The sequence below is a fragment of the Dermacentor albipictus genome, chromosome 10, assembly GCF_038994185.2.
Source record: "Dermacentor albipictus isolate Rhodes 1998 colony chromosome 10, USDA_Dalb.pri_finalv2, whole genome shotgun sequence".
NCBI classification, from domain to species: domain Eukaryota; kingdom Metazoa; phylum Arthropoda; class Arachnida; order Ixodida; family Ixodidae; genus Dermacentor; species Dermacentor albipictus.
This window is the reverse complement of record NC_091830.1, coordinates 52,829,575-52,856,883: the sequence shown is the minus strand read 5'-3', so window position 1 is coordinate 52,856,883 and position 27,309 is coordinate 52,829,575. Positions and strand designations below refer to the sequence as shown.

At 45.9% G+C, this 27,309-nt stretch overlaps 1 protein-coding gene across 1 annotated transcript; it reads right to left on the bottom strand.

Annotated features, from left to right (window-relative positions):
- Nucleotides 1–252: 252 nt before the first annotated feature.
- Nucleotides 253–24,030, bottom strand: LOC135907640 (chymotrypsinogen A-like). Its single transcript, XM_065439336.2, has 8 exons — nucleotides 23,670–24,030; nucleotides 21,355–21,382; nucleotides 19,133–19,206; nucleotides 15,346–15,455; nucleotides 10,101–10,242; nucleotides 8,766–8,877; nucleotides 4,990–5,141; nucleotides 253–641 (listed from the first exon to the last, which is right to left on the bottom strand). Exons 1-8 carry the CDS (start codon nucleotides 23,772–23,774, stop codon nucleotides 423–425), a joined length of 942 nt encoding a protein of 313 aa, XP_065295408.1. The 5' UTR covers nucleotides 23,775–24,030; the 3' UTR covers nucleotides 253–422.
- Nucleotides 24,031–27,309: the final 3,279 nt, after the last annotated feature.

Here is a 27,309-nt window from a genome sequence, read left to right as displayed (position 1 = left end):
TGCGATAGCAAATTATATGGACACTCGAAGCGAATTGCTGCCATCGCCTTGAGTTTCCGTATTTGAGTTGAGCGAGAACATCTCAAAATAACAGTACATTTGAAAGGGACACACCACGGTGCTTTCTCACCTCCTCCCTTTCCCTTAACTCGTTCTCACTTCCTCTTAACGTGTGCTGTTCCTGCTGAAGTCATGAACCAATTAGCCGAAACACAGTATTTGTGTGATTGGGCTGTTGTTTTCTTCTTCGCATTATAGCAGAACAAACAATTTTATTAATAGACTCAGTTTAGGACACACTTCTCATCTTCAATGCTCACTGTTTCCGCATGCGTTTTACAGCTACCTTTTTTGAATATGGTTCACCATTTCGCCAATGTTTTCGTCTTGAGTTTTCCACAACGGTGCAATGGTAGGGCGTCTCATGGCAAGCTATGTGAAACTTGTTTTCGGACAAACTTATACTTCCTCCACATTCGGACGTTATGTAGAGCCTTTTCGATCCACCGCATGTGACTGGACACCCGCGCGTAGAACGGTGGTCTACTTGGGGGGCATTTGAGCTGTCCCGAAGAAACAATTCCGAGTTGCAGTGTTCTTCCATCGTCGCCCTTCAGCGTTAACGGTCCGCCTGATTCCCCCTGTGGGTGACAAGGAAAGCCATGATTATTGTACGGGCACAATATAACAACGAGTGTAAAACTGTTTTCTGATAAACTTTACTTTCAGCGAAGGTTTGGCTTTTGTAGCACGATGAACAACGGTCATAACAACTTTAGGCGTACTTGCAACGTGAAGGCCTATTGACGTATCATTTTTATGGTAAATGTTTCTTGGCGGAATAATGCTAATGAAGTAAAAAATTTCATATCTATACATCTGATCGGCTGAGTTGACGAAACAAAAGAAAATCCCACTGGACGTTTCAGCAATAGTCACAATTTTTTTCTCATAAACTGCCAGAAGTTCAGTTATATGTGAATGGCATGTGTCTATTCGTAGTTTCTAATTTACCAGCCTAATGACCTGCAATATGGCCATAAATAACCTCAAGATTATTATTGAGCCAGCCGATGCAGGTTATGGGAATAAGGCAGCAGGCTCCAAAAAAATTGAGCGCCGAGGCTTAAGCTCGAAGTGATCCGAACCATGGACATTTGTGAAATTTCAGGTGTAGCCATGTCCGCCTGCACCATACTGCTGATAAATTGTTTGATTAGCATTGTTGATGCGCACACTTCTGAAAATATCTTTCTTTATATTTCTCGTTGTCCAATATCTTGATCAAGAGATTACGATTCATACAGGAAAACATCGGACTTCAAAGTGCTAAAATAGCATTTGGTAGTGCTGTACACATCAAATCTAATGAAGAACTTGGGTCCGCTAGCTTACCCAGTATCTTTTATTAACTGGGGGTTATCTTACTGACCGCAAGCGGTCGTTCTCAATTGGTTGTTGTTCCTAAAACTAAATTACTATGATGTCAAGACAATCAGCAAAACGTAAACAAGATGAAAGCAGCAGCCAATGTTTCAACTAGCGGCCTTGTTTTAGAGCGCAGCTCTTTGGCGTCCGTTCCTGGGTTTCGCGTCGTCGTCGGCGTTGTCGTCGGCGTTGTCGGCGTTGTCGTCGGCCTCGTAACCAGCTCGCCGACGAATATGCTGCTCCGCCGCCGCGCATGCGCGCTGTCGGCTCTCCGGGCGAGGGAGGATGATGGAAGGGAGGAGGAGAGACTGTGGAGGAGGGCTGGCTACACAAATGGCTCTTTGGCGTCCGTTCCTGGGTTTCGCGTCGTCGTCGGCCTCGTAACCAGCTCGCCGACGAATCTGCTCCGCCGCCGCGCATGCGCGCGGTCGGCTCTCCGGGCGAGGGAGGATGATGGAAGGGAGGAGGAGAGACTGTGGAGGAGGGCTGGCTACACAAATGGCTCTTTGGCGTCCGTTCCTAGGTTTCGCGTCGGCGTTGTCGTCGGCCTCGTAACCAGCTCCGCCCCCCTTTCATCCCCCCAGCGCTAGCAGCGACCGACTGATACCGCTTTCGTGAGTCCGCTACCGCACTCACGAAAGACGTCGTGCACTTCCTGCAACTCGCATTAACCGTCCATCGATCCACACCGATGTTAGTAGTGGGGGACTTTAATGTTGACATAAAGACAAACAGCAATTTCCTAACACTTATGCGGGAGAACATCCCGTTCCTCTCGCTCGTAACGCGTCCCACGGCTGTGACAACCTCGCGAGGCACTTGTATAGATCTCGTCTTTGAGAATCAAGCATTGGTGTACCAAGTCGAACATATATCAGTCTATTTCTCCGACCACAAAGCTTCCTTCATGACTGTCAAGAACTGTTAGTGGAGTCTTTGTTAAAGGAATACGTGTGAAAAATAAAAAAAAATTCTGTGATAGCGCATACATGTGTTGCTCGATTTCTTTGCCTCAATCTATCGAAAAGGTGAAACAGCTTATTTGCTGCGCTCAAATTTCGCATTAGGAAGTAACGTAATCGTCGGTAATTTTTTTTCAAGGCGACAAATGCTCTCCTGGGCACAATATATCATCATCATCATCATCATCATCATCATCACAGGCCTCGCTACGCCCACTGCAGGCCAAAAGCCTCTCCCATACTTCTCCAACTACCCCGGTCATGTGCTGATTGTGGCCATGTCGTCCGTGCAACCTTTTTAATCTCACCAACCCACCTAACTTTTTACCGCCCCCTGCTACGCTTCCCTTCTCATGTGATCCAGTCCGTAACCCTTTATGACCGTCGGTTACCTTCCGCCCTCATAACATGCCCGACCCATGCCCCATTTCTTTTTCTTGATTTCAACTAAGATGTAATTAACTCGCGTTTATTCCCTCAACCTATCTGCTCTCTTTTATCCCTTAACGTTACACCCATCATTCTTCTTTCCATAGCGCGATGCGTCGTCCTCAATTTAGGTTGAACCCTTTTCTTAAGCTTCCAGGTTTCTGCCTCATAGGGGAGTACTGGTACGACAGCTAGTAGACAGTTTTCTCTTGAGGAATAATGCCAACCTGCTGTTCATGATCTGCGAATGCATGCCAAACGCACCCCAGCCCATTCTCATTCGTCTCATTATTTCAGCCTTATGATCCGGATCCGCGGTCACTACCTTCCCTAAGTAGATAAATTCCCTTACCACTTCCAGTGCCTCGCTACCTATCGTAAACTGCTGTTCTCTTCCGAGACTGTTGAACGTTACTTTAGTTTTCTGCAGATTAATTTTGAGACCCGCCCTTCTATTTTGCCTGTCCAGGTCAGTCAGTACACATTGCAAGTGGTCCCCTTAGTTACTAAGCAAGGCAATTTCATTAGCGAATCGCAAGTTACTAAGGTATTCTCCATTAACTCTTATCCCCAATTAGACCATAAATAGCGGCAAAAGTGACAATAAATGAGACAACAAATGTAGTGGCAGAAGACAGTGCTCATGAAAAAAAAGACTAAATATATTAGGGAAAGAATGAAAAGGATAAAAATAAGTAAGGGAGGTGGCAATGATAAAAAAAAGATCAAAAAAAGAACAAACTAAAAAACACAATTAAATATAACCAAGAGCTCTATAGTTTGAAATTCAGCATAGCGAATTGATTTTAAAGCTCCCTTTGAAAAGTTTATGCAATAAATGTCCAATATTCCAAAATGCCCAAAGCGAATGAAAACCAGTAGGCATAACCTATGCCTAATTTAATGGCATAGTTAGAAATTTAGCATAGCGAATAGATTCTAAAGCGTCCTTTGAAACTTTTATGCCTGTTGGTTTTTATCGAATTTAGGACTGTCTGGATATTGGACTTTTAGTGCACGAGTGTTTCAAAAGGAGCTGTATAATCAATTCGGTATGCGAAATTTCAAACAATAGACAACAGCAGTTGGTTATTTTTCACTGAGTTGTTTAGTGTTGTCTTATTCTTTTTCTATTATTGCGTTGTCAATATTATTCCAACTTCTCCGCCACCCTTTCTTTATTCATTCTTTTCGCTCTTTTAATAATATGTGTTTTGAAGTTTACTGTTACCTGCCGAATCTACAGTGAGAAGTCAACCGGCTGAAATGTGGCACTACCTCACAATCCTTCACCTGCGTTCAGTAGCACATAAAATTTCTTTTCGATTGCGCACCCTCAGGGCCGTTAACCCACCCTCGGTCGTCACCTCGCCCATCCGCTTTACCCTCTTTCCCCTTTAGAAGAACAGTGTCTATATATACTGTGCCGAGGACAGCATACGTCGTCTTGAGAAAGACAAGTCCACTTGTGGCTCCTGCTTTCATCTTGGTCACGTTTTACTCTCCGTCTTGAATTTTCATCTCCCACATTCCACAAGTATTCTCTGGACTATTGTCAGGAGTATCACAAATCGTATGCTAGGATCATTATTATTTTTACATGCAATATTGACGCAGCTATCAAATTTTCTCCTTCTGCTCCAGTTAGACCATTATTTGGTGAGTGTGTAAGGCCACAACTTCTCATCGGCCATGAAAGTAAATGATGCAAGCATTTAATCAATTTGTTTATAATCTCACTTATTTTTCAGTGCATTTGTGTTTCATATGCTAATTCATCTTATTTACCAAAACCTATGCACATTTTCTTGTTTCATTTTGTATATTGCTCCTCTATGCAGCTGGCAGTATAGTATAAGTAACCGTAGTGGGCATTGTTAGCGCTGCTTCTTCAAGATTTCTTATTATTATTATTGTTCAGAGACATCTATAATCTCGAAATAAATGGAAACTCCTTTAGCCTAAACCAAAGGGTGTTTTGAGCAACCTGACTTATTGATTACATTAGGGACAGGCAGGGGGAGGGGGGAGGCAATATCACCGCTTATTCGATCTATTCTTAACGCACCTAGATAATTAAGGGGTTATATCCATGTGCAATTGACGCTGTACAGCTTGGCGCCTCGATTGATATCTGAAGCCGAAGTCACCGTTTCAATTGCCTACTTACCGGACAGGCTCCACTGCCTATCCCGAAAGCACAGATTACAGGTCCAGGTGTGGCCTTTATCTTATTTCTGCTTGTTCTTAGCACATCTTGGCACAGCTCATCCGTGACAGCAACAACTTCAGCACGCCGAAGGCTCTTGCTGTAGTTTGCCGCTAGAGAAATAAATAAAAAAAAGGCAGAAGGAGATTGCACTTCCAGTTCCAGTCGGTGAAAAAAGGAATGCCTTCCTGAACGAGTTGAGGTAGGGATGGGATTCGTGAACCATGGAATTTAGTCTGAGAGGACCATGGCGTCTCAAACGACACCATCCGCAACTTGGACTAGAAGTGCAGCGTCTCGACGACAGCGTCTCAAAACACTAGCTGCCGCAAGGGAAGAATGCGGGAACGCTCCCCACACCACCGGTGCTAGATCTATCTTCAGGACCGGCGCGCATACCTAGACTGCGCTATCTTTGAAACCGGCCTAAGAAAGAGGCTAAGAGAGAAAATATGCTACTGAAACTAGGAAACGCGACATCTTCAATAAATTAGGAGAACGCATGACTTCGTACTGTATGGGGTCAATTATTCAACAGCATAGGGTCACGTTGCGGTCATACACTGGCACAGTGGAACAAACCCCAGTCAGGAAACTGTCTATTGGAGGAAGCTGAGCCCAGCAATACAAGTAGCACAACGATAGTGGCGACCATCGTCGAAATCTTATCTGCGCCTGCGCATCGGATTTAATAGGTGACTCGTGGACAGTTCCATCGTAATCGCTGATGCTTGCCTACCTTAATTTCAGAAAGTAGACTACTAGCGTCGCGCATATAATGCACGATGCTAGTAACAAGGTCCCGTAACAAGGTAACGAAGACAACAAGGTCCGGCAAGAACATAGACAAGAGATAGTATGAACGGTAACATTTGAGTGTGTTCCAAATCAACCACGCGCGTCCAGCCCTGAGCGATAACTTTTGGCTGTTAGTGGTTAAAATTCGGTCCCCCGAAAACGTATCAGCAAGTAGAGTCGAGTGCAAAAGTTTAGAGACTACGGCATACGTAAAAAAAACAAGATTTGTTTCCTCTAGCACACCCGTGCAAGGTCAAAAGACATAAAAGTATGGCGCTCGTCAAGCAGGCATACATGGACAGTACACTCGATTTCATGTTTTATACCAAAGCACTGCAGAAAAGAATTTAGTGGCACTTCTGGTCTTTGAACTTTCGCACTCAACTGCACACGTGCCAGCAGCGTAGAAATACTCAAGATGCCGACACGAAAAAAGAAATTAGGAAGAACCAGCCCCAGTTGCTATCAAAAATTAGTTTAGCGTGCTTTGGGAGAGTTTAGAGAGTTATATTAAATACGTCTTTTATTACGACCGAGTACGCTGGAAAGTAAAACCGATAGCCTCAGCTCAGCTTATCTAATTGCGAAGGTATAGCTCCCTATCATAAGGCAACTACTTATGTAGCCTTTCTTAATTCGCCATTAGGCGTAACCCGCTGGTAGCATTTCAAATTCAAAATTTGTTTCAACTGTTCCCGCATCAATAGCGACGAGTGAATCAAATTTTTTCTTAGGCCTAAAATGCCCAAATTACTGATTGAGCACATATTCAGGAGATCAAAGCATAGAAGAATAAACACGAGACATGCATTTTTTTTATCGCGAGGATGCTAATTTCCATTCTTGCTTTCACCAAAATGTGCGAAACCCGCTAGTGCGCTTCACCGGACATCTATTTTCAGCTAGCCGAGATAGGTCTAAAATCGTAATAACGGAGCATGAGAAAGACTGCTCACGGTATTTCTCGTATTCTGCAGCCGTGGTTACAAATGCGTCAGTTTACCCACAAAAATTAAGGTGCCTTGACCGAAACCCCCCCCCCCCCCGTAGTCCCCCTACTCGCAACCTAAGAATGTTTTCGCCTTTATATAACAAGAATTTCTAAACTGTCCGTTTGACAATCTCGACGAAAAATGTTCATGTTTTCGCTCATGTGTTGATGTTAAGCCAAACTAGTTGAAGTTCTTGTGGCACTACTATAAGTTATCAGCCTGTCGCGCAGCCTGCCATGCAGCCTGCTGGACAGCCTTCTTGGCTTTCTTTTTTGTACAAATCATGTTATTTCAAAGCACCGTCTGATCTCATTTTCTGCCTTTTTCTTTCTGCGTGACCTACGAAAGCAATTATTACAACCCGAACGTTTCTTAGTGTTGCTTGCTACTTGAAATGTTCAGTACCTGAGATTGCGGGAAGGGCTGAAAATAATCAACACATGCAAATGCGGAGACGTTGACCAGACTGACCTGCGGCGGCTGGCAAAGCTAAAACGGCCGCCTTCCATTTTTGACACTCGCACCTAGTCCACATCAAATATCTAGGCTGTTCAGTAACCACACTGGCTCACCATAAATGTTCCTACGTGCCATAAGCTGCACATAGGCCCAAATGACGCGATACAAATGTCGTCTAGTATATCAACTATCTCTTCCATTTAGGATTATTACAGCGACAATGATTCACTGCACCACATTTCTTCAACCGTAACCTGCGTTCTATACTAAATTATTTTCTCACACTGAAGCCCTATCTGGGAACTATGTCAGATGTGCGAATTTTCACAATGCATACGAAACTCAGAATGTGTAAAAACCTATATAAGTACAAACAGCCGCTAAAAATACAAATAACGTTCACCAACACGGAATATTTCAATCAACGGGAGAGTGGGCACACGACCAGCTTAGCTGCAAGAAATGAAGATCGGGTACGGAGAACGTCAGGCTCGTAGAGACCGCTCCTAGGTAATCTCAGCTGCGTCAATGTAATCGGCAATATCCCTTCGTCACTCCCGTTACCGTGGGCACTGCTCCCCTCATACTGTATCGCAGGGTGGCTCAGGCGAGAGCTTCTGTCGCGCATTTTCTTCTCCAAAAATAGTCCCGAGAGGGAAATCTGGGAAGTTTTTAGTTGAAAATCTTGCTTCGAAACGTGCATTTGCCAAGGTACTATGCGTAGGGCGAATCACTTTGCTCCATCCTCCTCTCACAGCCAGCTAAACTTCAGTCGAAATGGTATCATTGCAGCCGCTACATAGTTAAGAGTAACTGGATAAGTGCGGTTCTTCAAGGAACCTTTTTTAACGTAAACTTGGAACCTTGCATATGTGCCGATCTTCAGGGACAACAAAAAATAATTTACTTTCCCCGGATGCAGGCGGAGCTGAACCCCCGTCATATATTGGCGTACCAGCTAACATTAATAAAGGTTTTCAACCACAACAAAAAAGACATAACGAACACGCTGCAACATACCGTTTTAAAACTATGGTGTTCGGTTGTACACGGTAGGCCCTGTAATTATATTTTGTATTCGCGTTTTTCAATTTTTCTTTTCCTTTCGCTGAGCAGCTTGGCTAAGCTTAGCTTGGACACACAACATAATCAGACGCACTTGTTTCAATAGATATTCCCACATTCCTCATACATGACCGGTTTCGGCGTTTGCAGTACGGTCTGTCGACACTTTGCTTCAATGCTAATCGATTTAACTTTGGCATTCATTGTGAGATTGATGTTGCCGGATTTGTTGGCTATGACAACGATCACGCGACGAAGCTTTAAGGTGGAATTCATCACACATCTATATGAGTTGATTTATAGCTTTATTGTGCTTTTACGTATGTGATTTCATTTTGCACGTCTGTGGCCTTTCTTATTTGCCCATATTCGTGTGAAGCAGAGAACCAATGTCCAATTAAAGGTGGAAGTCGTGGTACTTACATCCTGTCCTACCCCAGCCGGCGACAACAAGAATCTTTCCTGCAACGTTCATTTTCTGTGTAGGCAGGCACACTGGTTTCATGAATCTGTTGAATTCCAGATCCACTGGTAGCTGTTAAGTGTAACGTTTAGTAGGGATCAATTGTAAACAAACCGAACATATTCTCAACAGATAACGTCCTGCTTACGTGACACTGCTTTGATCTACACTCAATTTTTGAGCTAAAGTCATATCAATTCTAATGCACTGTTCCGTTGCTGAGAAGAATCTTTTTTTGCATATAGGCCTCTGAGGAAATAGTGTACAACACACATCTGTGTACCAATATAACAGTGATGCTGCTGTTTAAGAACAAAATTTTGCCAAGGTTTAACTGGCCAAACGGTAGTTGCATTTGCCTATAATTGTGAACTGTGATTCAACAGGTTCTATTTTATCATAATCTAATGTACCAGGTTATTCAATGGAAGCTGCATTTTGTTAGCGCCAAATCTCGCAGCAGCTACAGCTGAAGAATTATTTCAAATGCGACAGCGTTATTCGCGTTCAAACGAAACAGAACTTCACTGAGTAGCCGTGTGGCCGTTAGTGGACAGAAGACAAATATTTCCAGTAATGAACTATTCTTAGCACTACTCACCGTATGAACCATCTTTACAGCATGCTCCACACCAAACAACAGTAGGTTGACCAGAGCAATCATGCAACACTCATCAGAGTCATACCATAAAGCATTCGTTTGATACTCGGCGCACAGTATGAGAGAAACTGACTGGAGTTACGAAAGGTATGACTGCAAATGGGCATGAAGGAGAATGAATGTCAGTGAATTTGAGTAGACCTTAATATGAAAAGTCAGTGCCAGCTGACTTAAAGGGACACTAAAGTGAAGAATGATTTCTTCTGCATCAGTAAATTACCGTTGTACAACACCAAAAACCACACTCTTACAACGCTAAGACGCTTGGTAAGCCAGAAAAGCGCAAGAACGAAATACGGGTGGCGGCGCCTACATGAGTTCCCGTGCCTGGGGGCTGTGACGTCTTGGATTTTGATGGCATCTTCTAGGGCCTACTAATTGTATGTAGCGGTAATTGTATGTAGCGGTATTTGGTTAGCATCGTATTTCGGAAGCACCGAAAGCACCGAACTGAATTCATTGTGCGCCTTTGGTACATAAAGCCGTGTGAATCTTCATCCAGAATAGTTAGATATACTGAACGAATAATTACGAAGCGGCTACAGCATTTCTTAATGCATGGGCATTTCCACGCTTTTTACTGCTAAAGTACTTGCATAATCCCAGATAGTGTATATCAGAAATGATGACTTACTTTCACAAGTGCCACGTCATGCACGATCTCCTCTCGTTTTACAAATCTTGGGTGCGCGATAATCTTATGAGCGCGCACTCCAGTGAATTCGCCATCCAGCGTGAAGTTGTACATCACGTCTACCTGTGCCGCGTACCGGCCTCTGTAAAAGAACATGCGTCAACAAATCACAAGAAAACAGTACATCCAGCAAGTGCACTTTTTGCCATACGCCATGGAGAAAAGAAAGCGCACGAGTGGTCCTGGCTAGCCGGGATAGGTTGAAGCAATGCCTCCTTTACTTTACCACGTTGTCCCGTAAACTTGGCTCCATGCCCTCTCACTTTTTTGCCTCCGCGAAAAAGCAGCGAGCGCCTTTCACGGCGAACGCCTGCAACTTAGATCACGTGCTGCGGCCTCTGAGATTACCATGGCATCTGTCACCCTCTCGATGGCCCACGATAACGCTCGCTAGCAGACGCCCGCGCATATCACGCCCCGGCGGAAGCATTCAGCTGCCGCTGCCACATCCGCCGGAAGTTGAAAAGGGAACGAGCGCGGCCTCACGGAAATTATGCTGAACTAAGGGAACCGCCGCTACAATGGGAAAGCGAGTAACGCGGCGGGCATCTAGCAAAAGGAGGCATTGGTTGAAGAGAGTGTGGCGGAAGTCACGTGGCATTTTTTCGGAAAAAAGCACTGGCGCTGATGTGCTGAATGTCAACGTTGCCATAGCAACTGCGCTCGTGAGCTCTCGCTGCTGCTTTGGGCCTCTGAAAAGTGAGTTAAGTTGTTTTCGGCATGTGTCAGTCTTGCAACACATTCTGTTCGCGAGACAAGCTGACTTCGGAGTGTGGTGTGCAAGCTTTAAAGTTGTGTTTTGGGTGTGTGAGGTATGCGGGTCAGCCAGATGAATACATGCTCTAGTAATCACGGCACGACTTCTGTGGGAGGTTGAAGACTTGCCACAGAAAAAGACAGGAGCGTGTCTGCTTCACTAAAACTGCTACAGAAGTTTCGTAGGCTTTGTTCTGGTCAGCAGCACACACTTCCGGCGGCTCGTAGCAATGCAAGTTCAAAGATCACGCCCTATCTACTCGGGCAACCAGATTGAAGGTGCAAAGATAGATGCCACTCCAACACGGCCACACTTCCGGAATAAAAAATGTAACGTCAGGGCCTCTCCTGTTTTATTTCGTTCCTCCATGCTATATGCCATATCGCAATGCTTCATTATCTGCACTATGCCCTCGCATGCTCTGCAATCTACGCTCATGCACGCAAACTTTCGACATTTTGAATTTTATGTTTTTTATTTCACTTGAAAGAATTTACTGCCATGGTTAGAATTTGTTTCCCGCTAGAAATAGCGGGCCGTTTGGTGCTTTATTCCAGAAATCTGCGCTACCCATCAACAATAAAATAAATAATTTTTAATTTTAAACATTTTCAACACAATTCCATTCGTAGCCACTGACCTTTCATAAGTACTTGCGGCGGGTCAACCGAAAAACCGGGGTCATGCTTTATATTTTGGTCATCTTTAAGCTTCAGTGGCTATGACGCTCCGCTGATGATCTTAATGCTGCAGGTTCGGTCCCGGCCGCTGCGGCAGCATTACGGTGGAGTCGGAATGGGGAAAAAATGACCAACCCTTCCCCTACCGGAAAATGATGTTAAGCTAAGCTTGTCCTGCGTGCACTTGGCTTTCATCACAGTGAAGTACCCGAAAGGTAAAGGTGCCTGATCCTCTAGGCCTCCAGCTCCCTCAGCTCGAAATCTTCTCGTTGCTGTCGGATTGCCTGGGCTCAGGCGGTTCTATCGGCGTGCCGATGGCGAGCCCTTTCACAGGCCAGTTCTCGCCGCCGCTCGTCGAACGCTGCCCAATCCTCGGGAGGACGCACAATGAGTAGCCGTCCCATCCGCTTTCCCGATTTTGCGGAATTCACGTCTGCTGTCAATATATGGGCTTCTACGGGAGGGAAACGGACTGCCCCATATTTGGAATAATAATAATATTAATAATAATAATACCTCTATATGCACAGATGCGTAGATTAAGCTAAAGCACACCACAGCTTCACTGCTCGGCCTTGTTCACAGAGTGGGAGGGCTCATAGATTGTTTTCCGATGTTGCTGATTGATTTTAAAGAGCTCTAACATGAGTGGGCGGAAGGGGTTCGAGAGGCGCAAACTTGAGTGTTTCTATAGCGATACCCGCTAAAATTGAAAATACATGATCCAGCCTCAAAATGGGTATCATGGCGTATAGGTTAGATACAAACATACATATGTATGTTTGTATCTAACCGTTTTCCTACCAACCTGAGTCTCTAATAGTCCGTGGTCGAGTGCGTGGAGCATAGGCTGCTTTGCTGAGGTAGCAGGTTTCGAGACAAACTATCAGACCAGCTTGGGTCGCTGAGTGTGTGGCATTGTTCACATACGTGCCGCCCGTTAACGAACGTCTTTTGTGTCGACGTGACTCACTGTGAGATGCAGGCAGGGCAGGCACCGCTGTTCAAAAAAATTATTTGGCGTCGACATGAGTGAATTGGTGTGTGCCACTGGGAATGTTCCGCTATAGAACGACGAAAACAATCCCTTGAATTTTTCCGATGCTGAGTGGAATCGAACGAAAGTACAGCGTTTCCTCAAGGGCAGCAAGCCGACGAATTAGCAGGCTGGTGCCGCAATCACACTGTGCATGTGCCACTTTTCAAACAACGCCTTCCACGCCAACGCTTTAGTGAGCTGCACCTTGAATGCACTGGGTATGGGCCGCTTTTCAATGAACATCTCACCCACTTGGGGCACCGAGCATGCGAGTCAAGCGAGGGAACAATTCTCAGTGTTCGCAGGCACCGGTGCGTTTCTCGTCTCGGAGGCCATGAGCAGATTTCTCGGCCGTGCCACTAGATGGCGCTGCGTGCCAAGAAATAAGGGCGACACAGGCGCCTGATCTCGGCTCCCACCTCCCCATCACCCTCGTCTTCAATGAGCTTTATTTCCTTCGCCTGGTTGCCGCGCTTGATGCGCTTCTCGGGGCTCGCACCCACTGACGCGTCGTGGATTTCGGAGGCTATGCGCAGGCTTCGGGGCAGATGCGCTTGGTGGCGCTGAGTGTTGTTAGGGAAGCGCCGAAGAGTCCCACTGCAATATACAAGTTTCTTACATAACTCTTTCCGACAGTGGCAAACGTTGAGTCGCCATGTATACTACCGTATTACCATCCACTGCCATCATGAGATAGGTACCGGCGCTTTTCTTTCTACTGCTTTAGCGCCTTCCGCGAGATCTTTGTTCACTGACTGCCGTGGAGCAAAGTTAAGTGAGCTAGAAAGGCGAGACGTCCTGCTTAGAACTCCAGTTTTCTTTGTGGCTATCTACCTATCAGACCAAAAACGTCGGCCGTTCGTGAAGAAAGAACTCACAGAGGGGTTACGAGTGCGTAACGCGAATGATTAGGTGTTAGCTATGTTCGGCCTCGATGTTTTCGCTTCCGATATTGCTTGGGCACTTGAAGAGACTGTTTCCTTTGTTATGTGTCAGTGCAACGAATATTTTATAGCGTTCCTATAGAAACTGCTACGGTCCTCTGAGATGCTCGAGTACCCGCCGGCTTTCTTAGCGTACAGCGATGCAGTGGAACGTGGTATGACCACAATGGCATTATGGCGGTTCTGAAGTGGTGACAATGGTTTAAAGAGAAGAGCGTGAAGTACGGCAGCGAGATGACAATGGCATGACGATGAGTTTACGACAACCATTGACGGGACAACGACTTTATGACCATGGTGGCATGACGACGACAGTACTTCGCGAGAATAGCAGCTTGGGCTTGTTGGTTTTCCATCCTGCTAGTAACAGCGCAAAATGTAGACAAGAGACGAGACAAGAAGACACCACAAGCGCTTGTGGTGTCTTCTTGTCTCGTCTCTTGTCTACATTTTGCGCTGTTCCTAGCACGACGACAGTACGACGAGGATGGAATGAAGAAGATGAAAAGAGGACAGTAGAAAGACCACGTCAGCATCATGACGACGGTGCGACAAGGATCCCCAGAGTAGCGCGGTCTAAAACGCGGCCCGTTCGCATGGGTATGTGCCGTTCTTCAGGGAACCTCTTGACGCCAACTTATGTGCAACTGCAGGTGTGGGCCACTCTTCAGTTAACCTGTTTGATGTCAACCTGGGTCACTGTGTATGTGGCCGAGGTTACGTACGGTTCTCACGTCGGCGCCACAAGAAGGCTCGGCGTGGCCAGAGGGAACCGTGAAGCCGTTGACCGGCAGTACACGTCTCATATATCACCAGTTTCGGTTAATTGCACAGTTCACATAGTCATCGTAGGTACTTTCCGCCAGATTTCTTTTATTGAAGGAGAGGGGCGGGGGGCAGTATGTCGCTTCACGGCTTGTTTGCGCTATGTGTTAATTACCTGCTTCGCTGTACACCCGGGAGAAAGATCCAGATACGCGGTGTACCAAGCATTGGGAACACGTTAGGGAAACCCGGAGGGTGTAAATTAATCTAGAGTGCCCCACTGAAGGATGCCTAGTAGTAGTACCGTGGTATTGGCAAGTGAATCCCCAGAATTTTTTTAATTTATTTTACTTTGCCTGCTTTTCTGTCTCGCTCCACCTATGTCTGCCTATCCGTCCATCCATACCTCTATGCCCCCCTGTCTTTCTATGTTACTGTTTTCCATTGGATAGTGGTGGTAAACACGGGCCATCGAACCAATACAGGACGTAAACACATAAGCGAAATGTCTGCCAAAGATCAAGCAAAGCAAACCGGAGTGCAGCGTAACACAATATTTGAAGCTTTTGAGTAAATAGGAGGCTCAGAGCGGCGTCCAGGCAGCTGTACTGAACCGAAACACCTCAAGAGTTCAGCAGAGTGCAGAAAAAAAACGTCCGTGAAATTCTATATTCGACAAGTATTTTGGGGGAAATCCTTCATTCCCTTTTAGCTTTCACTGCACTGAACCTTCATCATTTTTTATAACAGCTATTGTCTATTCCAATATTACAGTCAATGCGTGTCATTGCATTGCCCAAAAAAATGATATAGCGGCCCATCCCCAATTGAACTATCATTCATTGGAGCCGTCTTTTGAAAACGCGTTACCTCTAATTGAGAGGTAAACATAAACTGGCCACAGCTATTCTCTCAGACCAGTATATTCTGTACCTGCAGGCCCCTGCTCAGAAAAATACAAACAGCGCCTCTGAAGCGTAGAGGCTTTGAAATGACTCACTTGTTCACCACACAATGCGCTGCCGTCAGAATAACGTTCCTTGTGATTATGCTTCCGCCGCACAAACCAGACCCCTTCGCCGATCTTTTTTCCTTGCTGAAAACTGCAACCTGACGAAGGGAAAAGACCAGACAATTTTTTCTTTTTTTACCATAAAATCACAAGAAGGCAATTATTCATCGGTTGATTTAGTTACAGGCCGTTTGTTTCATCACATTTTAGCTGTAGTCCAGCTGTGAACCTGGCGTTGACCATCGAATATTTGTGAAAGAACGTCCACAGCAATTGATGCGCTGAACGCGATCAGGCTACGTGTAACGTGCAACATTTATAGGATTCTAAGCAAACAAACGGTCTGGAGCTTTCACAGGCAACCTGTGGTATAAATTGCGCGCGTGCAAAGGCGTCTTCATTATTAGGCTGTTTAATTCCCCGCAGCGGGATGAAGGCTGTTCGAAGCGACGGACGTGTTACTTCTGTCTTCGCTCGGAGAAATCCACCTGGTTGCAGCAAACTCGGTCAATCCATCGCGCACTTTATTTTATCATTACCTTTTTCGTCTTTTTTAATGATTTATTCACAACCGCGAGTTGTATTTTGATCATTGTAACGTTATGACACCTTACGGGATCTTATAGTTGTATGTTTAGAGCGCAGCTCTTTGGCGTCCGTTCCTGGGTTTCGCGTCGTCGTCGGCGTTGTCGTCGGCCTCGTAACCAGCTCCGCCCCCCTTTAATCCCCCCAGCGCTAGCAGCGACCGACTGATACCGCTGGATGCCGCTGACGCCGCTAGAGAGTCAAGATAACGTGACTGCATAGAACACCGTCGCCGCCATGCAGAAAGAGGAGGAAAGGGTCCCCCCCCCCTGTTCTTGTGTGGCGGATAGGGTGCTCTTCAGTTGCCGACGCGCCGGTTATTTCACGTAGGCCCCGGCACGTCGACGAATACGTGACCACCTTCCCGCGGCTATACCTGGTTCTTAGCGCTGCGGAAGCGAGGGTATCATATTGTTTGTGTCGGCATCGGCGGCGTTGTCCCTGAAACCAACTCCGCAGCTGGGGTTGACTCACTATCGGCGTCAGCGGCATCAGTCAGTCGCTGCTATCTCTTCCCTCCTCCCTTTATCGTGTTGTCCGCTTGCTGCACGCGCTTCTGCCCCCATCGTTTGCCGCTGGGTGTACACGCCGCCCCCCTACCCCCTCTTCCTGCGAGTCTCCGGTTGTCAAAGCGCCGGCTCGAACTTAATTCCTTTCTTCGCTCCTCCTCCAATGCAACCCCTGTGCGGTGGCAATCAGAGAGCCAGATCGGTGGCGGCGGATCTGTATATGTGCACCGCCCGAGCCTAAATTGCCGCTGCCGTTCGCCCAGTGCGGTGGCAATCAGAGAGCCAGATCGGTGGCGGCGGATCTGTATATGTGCACCGCCCGAGCCGAAATTGCCGCTGCCGTTCGCCACTGCGAAATTATCTGCCAGTTCTTTCTGAGCCATGAGCGAGACGACCGATGGAAGTCCTCCGTCTACTGCTGCTGCTGCTGCTACTGCTAAACGAGCTGCCAGAGCAGAGGCCCAGCGCCATCGCCGTCAGAATCCAGAGGTGCGTGTCGCCGAAGCAGAAGCTTACCGTCGCCGCCGTCGAGATGATCCAAGAGTACGCGTCGCCGAAGCAGAGGCTAAGCGCCGCCTCCGAGAAGACCCTGCCGTTCGCGCCACCGAAGCGGAGGCTCATCGCCGCCGTCGAGAGCAACCAGCAGTAAGCGAGGCTGAAGCAGAAGCTCATCGCCGCCGCCGAGAAGACCCTGCAGTTCGCGCCGCCGAAGCGGAGGCTCATCGCCGCCGTCGAGAGCAACCAGCAGTAAGCGAGGCTGAAGCAGAAGCTCATCGCCGCCGCCGAGAAGACCCTGCCGTTCGCACCGCCGAAGCGGAGGCTCATCGCCGCCGTCGAGAGCAACCAGCAGTAAGCGAGGCTGAAGCAGAAGCTCATCGCCGTCGCAGAGAAGACTCTACCGTTCGCGCGGCCGAGGCCGAGGCCAAACGCAAACAAAGGCTCGCATTTGCTGCGCTCAAATTTCGCATTAGGAAGTAACGTAATCGTCGGTAATTTTTTTTTCATGTTTTGTCGTTTCTGTGTTCTTAAATATATTTGTCGCCAGGCTTAGCACGGCTGCACTCAGCCTCCCACTACAAGAATTCCTTCTATACATACATCTACCGTAACTCCTACCTCACCCTGGACATGTATAAAGTGAACTAATTCTGATACAGAATTTATCGTCTTGTGCCCTCTACTGTGTCTTATACTTTCACTGGCCATCCGCTCTGTTGCTCTAATAAGCAACCGATCGTCGCCTCTGTCCACTACGCATTCCGCCCATTTCACACACCCTTCCGCAAACTCCCAAGATTTCAGCTACAACATTTTAGTGCCTTTGTAAGTAATGTTCAATTTCCTATATTTAGTGTTACAGCTACAAAATTTCTGGTCATTGCTTGCTCTACCACAGTTTCTTCCTATGTTCCGTGTGCTCTATCTTTTTTTTGGGACACCCATGGTTCAGTGTTGGCAGAATGCGCTAGGTATGCGTTTTCTTGGTTTTCCACAGTAAAAGTAGAAAGGTACCTGTAAAGAAAGGGGTCAGGCAAGGAGACGCAATTTCTCCAATGCTAATCAGTGCATGCTTGGAATAACTATTGAAGCTACTTCGCCGCACAGGCGTGTGCGTCAGCAGGCCTGTGGTGCGTTGCGACACCGTGTACCCGAGCACACGAGGGTTGGACCCTCCCGCGTCTAACCGTGCGCGGCTTAGCCGTGTACGGTGAAAAGGCGATCCTGGAGGTTGAACTGATGCTGAGCGTCTGGACCTTTAGGGCCCCTCGGCTGAAGCAACACAGACCATCGCCCTCGCCCTCGGCACGAGCCCGTGACAGAAAAAAAAAAAAGAAAAGTAGGCGATTTATAGCGGGTGATTATTTTTCCGTGAGCGGCCGCTTAGGATTTGTGCTGTTCTAACGCTTGAAGACTCCCGCCGTGGTTTCTCAGTGGCGATTGTGTTGTACTGCTCAGCACGAGGTCGCTGAATCGAATCCCTGCCACGGCGGCCGCATTTCGATGGAGGTGAAATGCGAAAACATCCATGTACTTAGATTTAAGTGCATGTTAAAGAACCCTAGGTGATAGAAATTTCCGGAGTCCTTCACTACGGCGTGCCTCATAATCAGAAAGTGGTTATGGCACGTAAAACCGCATAATTTAACGGTTGAAGACCCAGGCTCAAGGCCTACATTAACTGAAGGATGGTTGTCCCTCTTGAACGTGAATATATAGACAATGTTATGCAGCGGCAATTATTGTCGCAAACGTTTTCTTTCCGTCCTTCCTCTTGGCTGTATTTTGACTATTAGCAGTATGTCTCGGACAGCGGCGGATAAGGTGAAAGGCGTGAATGAACGCTTAGTAAACCTCGCCTAGTCCGATGTCTACGGATCTTAGGTGTTCGTTCAAACCAGGTACCTGAATGAAGAATGATCTGAGGCAGTTAGACAGAGCTTTTTGTGTACTTGAATAATCGCAGTGGAGCTACATTCCTACATTCCCGTATTACGAAGCTTTCTTGAGCTTTTATCATTTCCACAAAAAGACAACGCGGCTACCACTATCATTCCCAGATTCATTTTTATTTCATCTTACCTCGACACATCTTTACGTATGCGAAGCTTCCATGAAAGTGGGTGCTTTGGGCATAAATCGTACGTATAGCAAGGGGAATCAAGATCACCATTTTCACTTACCATCCATGGAATCTTCTCCTTGGTGACTGGATCGCCGTTGTATATCCTTCCCGTCGGCTCCAGTTCACCACACTCTGCAATGCATCGTACATATATACATGCATATATATATATATATATATATATATATATATATATATATATATATATATATATATATATATATATATATATATGTGAAATATTAGAAAGGAGTTAACTTTCTATTAGTGATCTCTTAAGCAGCCAACACTGACACCAAGAACAACATAGGGGAATTCGCTTGTGCTTACTAAATGAAATGAAGAAATATATGTAAATTTATATAAATTGAAATATATATATATATATATCAAATATACATATATATATTTCACGGGGCATAAAAACATGGTATCGCGTCATCTGTCCAGATGCGGCAAAACGTACATTTTTGATGATATAACCAGACGAGTTCTCCTAGGCTTATGCCCCTTCTCAATTACTACAGATGACCTAGGCGAATAATGTACAACCACTCGCACACAGAAACACAATGTATATATATATATATATATATATATATATATATATATATATACATACATATACATACCTGAACTTCTCATAAAGTTCACAATCGAAATACTTCAGATATAGGTCCACGAAATTCTATACGAATGTATTGAGCACTCTATCGAAGATGCAACACTTATGTGGACACCCCAAAAAATGCAGTTCGACCAATCACACGATTACTATCGATGGTGACAGCACTCATATAGCAAACTGACCTATATTTGGCTCTACCTCGACTACATGTACAAATATGGCAGTGACCTGCTCTGTTCTCCATACAATAATTAACAAAACAAGCGGTACCTGAATATTTTTCTTGCAGGAAGTATATACTTCAATAGCGTGATTTATTGATGAGTAGAAAACAGTTTCATGCTTTTTTCTTGTCTTTATTTTTTGGTGAGAAGGAAAAAGAGCAATGCTTCCGTTTGGTTGGTTTCTTGCAAATATATTAATCAAGAGCCGTGTGCACGAAATGCGTCCAATGTTCCCGAATCAATTACACTGGCACCGAATTCCGTTAGTCGTTTCAAAGAAACCGTACTCGCCGTCAAATAATTTGTTCAGCCACACGCTAATGCGATCAACAGAACAGTGGCGCACAGACAAGAAAACGCTTGAATCCACTTGCCAAGTTTGCGTAGAGCATCCCATGACGAACACCGAAAGCTAGAAGGTCGTAAAAGTGGCAAAAGCTATTTCGTTTAGATAACCTCACATCAAGTCGACGCATTTGTAAGGCGTGTTCCTTTGGTGCAGGAGTTATGAAGAGTTTATCATTATGAAAGCAATTACACAAATTCCCCGAGCGCATTCCCGCCAGTGGCGCCACCGTCGCCGCCGTCATGCTGACCGCTATCGACGGCGCATGCGCAGTACCGTGGCCCAAAGCGGTAGGGGTCCCCAGCACTTGCGTCCCCTAAACCTCGAACTCCCTGGTGTCTCCAGTGAAGGCGAAGTGTGTTTGGCTGCAAATGCGACGAAGTGAAGTTGACGCACCATCGACGCTCCACTCTGCTCAATCGGAGCCACAGGGGGGCATAATGCAAGTGTCCACCTAGCGTACATGTATGCATGTCCACTAGGTTGGCACAGAATACTACACCCGCCGCCTTCCCCCCCCCCCCCCCCCCGCCCCCGGAAGACGGCCTTATGCCTTCCACTGCTGGCGTGAGCTTTCCACCTGAGCTTCTGCGCGTGTGCGCATTGGTCTGAGCCGAAGGGCAGTAAACGTCGCGATCACATTGTTTTACAGTTGACTGGCTCTGCTGACCAACGCAGAGGCTCTTGCGTCCGTCTCATTCAGTGTTCGCTCGAGTTGTGATTCCCGCGATGCCCCCCTCCCCAGCCACCCTGGCGACGGTCTTCATCACGCCAGACTTCTGAGACAGTCATGAGACAGCAAGAAAGCTGCCTAGTTGTGGACTGCCTTGTGACGAGGTGTCGAGCACACGTTTGCTTGGAGCACCATCCGAAGTGGTCCAGTGCAGCTCTACGCCTTGCTGTCGATGCGATTGCTTCGACCTTGAGGTGAAACTGTCACCATTTTTTTCCATCACCTCCACTGAAACAGGGGCACAAACGTTTTTATTTCTCGACTCGACCATGCTCTTCGTCATGCCATATACCTCAAATTTCAAATGGTATTGCAAACTTGGCGTTTAGGAAATCAAGATTTCACTCACCGGACGGGTTGATTTCAGCGTCTATTCTCTGTGGAAAGAAAAATATGGGAAACATTTGATGCGAGAACACTTTATGTTAGCTTCACCGCGCACAGCAGCTTCCAAGGATGGAAAACAATCAGTCGTAGCACATTTATTCGTAGCGCTTCAGCTGCGCAATTCAAACGAAGCTTTCTATGCCTTGTGTTCCTTCGTACTCGAAAGAAATCAGACTCTTCGAGTAGTACCCCGCATATTCAAACTTATTCATTTTCTTTTTCTCGTAAACGCATCTGCGCATGCGCGAATTACCCGTGTATATATAGTAAGCAGTAGAGGGCAGCACTTGTTTTGTGTCCGCCCTCTTTTTCTCTTGTGCTGTGTTTGCTTTCTGTGCTTTTTCTATTTATGTCGCGTATGCGCCAACAGCAGGTCACTTTAGGCCGTGTTATCATCCTTCAACATTGAACAGCCTTGTAGACAAGCAGACAACGCTATAGTTACCTACTTCTTTAAGTTCATTGAAAAAATATATAGGGCACCCTATCGCGAAACAACATTTCTCCTCGTTTGTCGTTTAAATCAAAACAAACCGCCAGTTTATGCACCGTCGCTATATTATACGAATATAGCGCACCTTCGTGAATAGTGCGCTGTAGAGTACGCAATTTCCAGCGACTGCCACAAGAAGTGATGACGCAGTTACAGGTCACGCGTTTTGCACTTCATATTTCCACCTTGTTCCCACCAAGTATTTGGCGTGAAAAGTTCTTTTCTGAATTCCCTATACAAGCGCATACTTATCCACATCGTTAACGTGAAGCAACAAATATATATTAAAGCATACGCAGCACATATCATCCAGTAACGTTTTTATGTCCTAAGCAAATGCAGCCGGCTTTGAAGTTTTTAAATTTCGAGGAGGTAGTTTTTGAATATAAGTGGGAAATCATTGCAGATTTTAGCACCGTCATCAAGGAATGTCATCGTGCATGGTCCAACAAATGGGAAAAAAAACTGCTGCTTAAGGCATGCCAGGGAAGCCAGCTTTTGGCGTTGTCATTGCGTAATATGGTTAAACGCGTCTCTTACTGCTGGGAAATTGAAGGGAATTTCTGCGACGTTATATCTGCTATATGGCATGTTGTGCACCAGATTCCCCTACAGTTTTGAAAAAAGGGGCTTTTGAGATCTCAGCAAAGACGTACTCTAAGTGCCCGAAATATTTCACAGAACTTCCCTTCCTTTTTTTTCTTTTAATTTTGATAGCTTGTATCAGCCGCATAGAACAGTAACTATGAGGCTTTAGACTGCGATATGACCACTAACGCACTTGTCTTCTGAATAGACGCACTGAAAAGAAGACTCCTACAAGAAATATTGTTTATTTCGTCGTACTTATGATCTCTATAGCGTGATTTATAGCTGTAATGTTATGTCCTGTGGAACACCGTATTGCGTTACTCGCACTTTGTATATGTAGTATATAACAAAATCAGGTTGTCTTTGATAGCTTACGGATCCAAAAACGAAATAGGAACAAGATGAACATCGTATTTTTAAGCTAAGGAAATAAAATTATTCACTGTTTAGTAGATTTGACTAATTTAAGATTTTTAAGAATGCGAGTGATGTTCCTGGCGTTTACTTTCATTAGAATGAGCTATTTTGGTAGTAGTTGGGCTGCTTCTCTGCATCTCAATCTAATAAATTCAAAGTGAAATTCATTTCAAAAATATGCTTTCATAAGCAATAAATTCTTTATAATAATACTTTCGAATGTCTTCGGAATCGGAGGCAAAGAAATAAAGGGATTGATAGTCGGTTATATTAACTTGATTGCCCACTTTAACTAAAACAGGTACCGTCGTATTAATCATACCGGCAGGAAAAATGGCCTTTTATTAAAAGTAACAATATTTCTACTACATAGTGCTCTAATTTCAGGTAAAAGCATTAGTCGACAGAGTTGCATCAATCATAATCTAGACGCAGCGCTGATTTCAATTCTGTTATTGCACTACGTGTTTTCTTTTTCTTCATCATTTATCTTTCACATGAACGCTTCAATCGAAGCGGGCTTAATAACGTTCGATGCCATGTTTTCGCAAGAAGAATTCTTTTCTGCCCAGCAAAAACAACGTACCGGCAATTTCGCAAATCATAAGATTACATAAAACACAACGTTTCGCTGAACTAATGCACAGTTCTGGACATTCCAGAACAACTCAATGATCGCGTGCCCGAGAACACGGCCGATTGGCCGCCATAGCATGTGCAATCCGTGTTATGGGTACTGCATTTCAAGCCCAGCACGTACGAGCAAAACTACTTACGCAAGCAGCTACCGGAAGCGCCATGGCAAGGATTACGAGGGCAACATTTCTCAGCTGAAGCGCCGTAGGCCTTAGTACATAGTCGTCACCTGCCGAGGCAGCCATGCCTTCCGTGTTTCTCTCTTGCAGAGGTCACGAAATGAAGATGCGTCCCAAGAGAACGACGCATCAGTATGACGTAGCACTTTCACTGCTTCTTATCGGTCACCACGGTAACCAATGGCGAGTTGAAGAAACAAAATGTGCCAACGTGAAGAAAAAAAGCTAACTGTCTTTCATTACTGTATGAAGCTTTAAAGCTTCATGCAAAGAGCTCGCCACTCGAATTTTCTTCGACTTTAGGAGTTCATTTCTAAACCTTTCCGTGCAGTCACGTCGACTTTTGTCTGAAGCGACGAACCTTAACATCCCTATATGGGTTCTGGCTGTCAGACATCAAGTCGCACGTCACGTTTAAGTGGAGTGGCTCGGCAACCGTATAACCTACTCTTTTTAAGTCCCTCACGCTACAAGATGATTGCGCTTTGTGTAGGCAGGTATTCATTGCGTGACATTGCATGTGCCTTGAATGGAGGACGAGGGATAATGCCCGCTGTGGTAAGAGCCGTGTTCATTTCTAAGCGCGTCTCTCAATCAGTTCTATGGTTCACGGTGAGAAGTTTAGCAGCACCCCGTGCGATGCTTACAGTCTGCAAGACATATGAATGGGAAAAGTGCTAGTTGTGAATGAGTTTTCTTGCGAACATCGGTGACTCTTCCAAAGCTAACTCCAAATAAAAGCAAGAGAAAACCACCGCAGCGTCTGGTTCGTTTCTTTTTTTTCTTTACATGGACGATGTTTCCGTAGAGACATTTCTCTCTCATCACGATGTGCGACGCCCACTAGGCGTCCTCTATATCAACAGATCTTTTATGAATTCCACGAGCGCTTACATATATATATATATGGGAACATTGAGACAACTAAAAAGGTCCATAGATTGTTTAGAATTGAGTGGCTCAGGCAAGCTTTCTTTGTAAGGACAATAAGAAATTGGTATGTTTTAACCGAGTCATTGTCTCCTGTACCTGAAAGCTTTTTTTCTTTAACTCCAATGTCAGCCAAGTTATTTTTCTCAGCTGCTATTTTCAATATATGCCACTTTTCCTTGTGATTCGTTTGAACTGGATAAAAGGAAGCAGTACAGCTCCACATATGGAGGGCTTTTGTCATGCCGATGGTGTCTATCGCCTGGTGCAGTGCCGTATACTCTGATCGTCCTCGATGTTCGCTTTCAGTTGAAGAGGGAAACATGGTGGATCCCAGGAACATGTGCGAATCGGTGTTAAGGGCGCCTTTATCGTATACTACGCCGATCTTACCTCGCTATATCCTTCAATCTTACGTAGCTCAACGCTCCTTGCTCAATGCGATGCACTGGTCTCTATTTCTTTTCACCTAATTTCTCGTTCCGCATTCGGCTGTTCCTGGTGACAATTTGTTCGATTCCCTGTGGCCGACTTTTGTTCCATTTTTTCGTGGCCGATACCGCTTCCTCCTCACTATTCTTGACCGTTCGGGCATCTATACATAACGTCACATGCTGATTCTGTGGCACTGGCCGAGACAGTCGACATATTCAGTGGCGCATACCGAATTGCACATGAAGAGTGTCACAGGTTGCCCCTCCGCGCACACATGCCCATTGTCTCAAGTTGTCTAAAGGGCCATGGGGCCCACATGCATGACGTGTTTTAGGGCGATGACAACAACAAAGGCTTGACCGCAGTTTACAGACATACTTGATGAGCAGCCATTTTTGTCCCCGATTTCGCAAGAAGTCATGGTGCATTCCTGCACTTTTTTTCTTGTCATGCTCTGATATACCCATGTTGGTACGCGATCAGTCAAATTTCTTCGATATGCTTTTATACCAACGCGCTCATGAAATCCCCCTGCATCTTTAATATAATAGCTGCCTTTCCCTTTTATTTTACCGCATCAAACATTCGCTTTTTTTCTATTGGATGTCGTGTGTAGTGTTTAAAGCAACAAGTTATAAGGCACCACGGCGTGCTCGTGGTAGTAGTATCCAAGGAGGTTTTAAAAAATATTGCTATAGTGTCAGCCCTCGCAGTTTCTTACCAGGACAGGTGAAGCCAGAATTCGCCTTTAATTCTACGTTGAAAGAGGGCCGCGACTGCTGAAATTTGGTCACAGCTCATTTCAGTTTGCTTTAGTAAACGTTAGCCAAATTGAAAAATAACATCTCATTTTTCATGGCCCCCGCAGGGGCGTCTGCGCCAGCAGGCGTTTGGTGCGTTGCGACACCATGGACCCGAGCACACGAGGGTTGGCCCCTCCCGCGTGTAGCCGTGCGCGGCATAGCCGTGTCTGGGGAAAAGGGGATCCTGGGGGTTGAGCCGATGCTGGGTGTTTGGACCTTTAAGGCCCCCCGGCGGAGGCAACACACCTCTTCGGCCTCGGCTTCACATAGACGGCACCTCCAGGCTGACCCACCTGGGGGAAATCGGCAGTCGCCTTTTCCTGTCTCTCTCTTCGCACATCTTCGTCTTTCCCTCTCCCTTTTAGTCTTTCCTGTCTTCTTTTTTCTTCTGATAACTTCCAACATTCCTGGCGGCGAGGGTTAACCTGGTGTGGTATGACCTACCTTGGTTATAGCATATGTGGTTATAGCGACGACGTACAGTTGGCATGGCAGGGCTTGTTTCACCACATGCCTTGTCTTGTCCCCTTGTTGGGCTCGGTGGTGGGTGACTGGCATCGTCGCTGAAAACTCAACACATTTCATGGGAACCTCCAACCCTTTTTCAACCGATCGTCCTCCTAAAAGGGGGCGCACCGATGCTACATTTCAGTTTTTTCTCAAACCCACTCAGACTTTCCCGAAATTTCACGTTGTACACAGTGATAAACCTGACAAGAAGGCAAGAACGATTTCACCATTCATTGTGGCGAAGTACCTCACAGAGACCATTGGAGGCGGCTATAAAATCACCAAGCTGGCCAGTGGCGACCTGTTACTCGAATTGAAAGACAAAGCACAACACGACAAGTTAACGAACCTTGTACAACTTGGAGACATCCCCGTCAGTGTAACAGCACACCGAACCATGAATACGGCCAAAGGCGTAATTTCTGACATTGACTTGATGGATTTGACTGAAGAAGAACTCCTGGAAGGATGGAAGGATGAAAATGTAATAAACGTACAAAAAATAAAGATCAGACGGGACAATAAGGAGCTGCCAACTAAACACCTGATAGTTACGTTTGGCTCTAGCACATTACCAGAGACCATAGAAACTGGATATATAAAAATCAGAGTACGACCCTACATCCCCAACCCGCGACGCTGTTTTAAATGCCAGAGGTTTGGCCACGCTTCCCAGAGCTGCCGAGGGCGGCTAACATGTGCAAAATGCGGCATCAATGATCACTCTGCAGATGACTGTAAGGCTGAGCCCCGTTGTAGCAATTGCAACGGTGGCCACCCCGCATATTCTCGAGCATGCGCTGTCTGGAAAAAAGAAAAAGAAATAATTACGATAAAGGTAAAAGAAAACATAACTTTCAGAGAAGCACGACAACGCATCTCACCAACATTCGCACAGAGCACATCTTTCGCCGAAGTGGTAC

Bases quoted from the DNA above. Each gene is read 5' to 3' on its own strand.
- LOC135907640 (XM_065439336.2), bottom strand. From the start codon at position 23,774: ATGGCTGCCTCGGCAGGTGACGACTATGTACTAAGGCCTACGGCGCTT. The intron at 21,383-23,669 runs GTAAGTAGTTTT...TTCTTTCCACAG, and splicing joins CGCTTCCGGTAGCTGCTTGC to AGAATAGACGCTGAAATCAA. The intron at 10,243-15,345 runs GTGAGTCATTTC...GTTCTTTTACAG, and splicing joins GCGCATTGTGTGGTGAACAA to AGGCCGGTACGCGGCACAGG.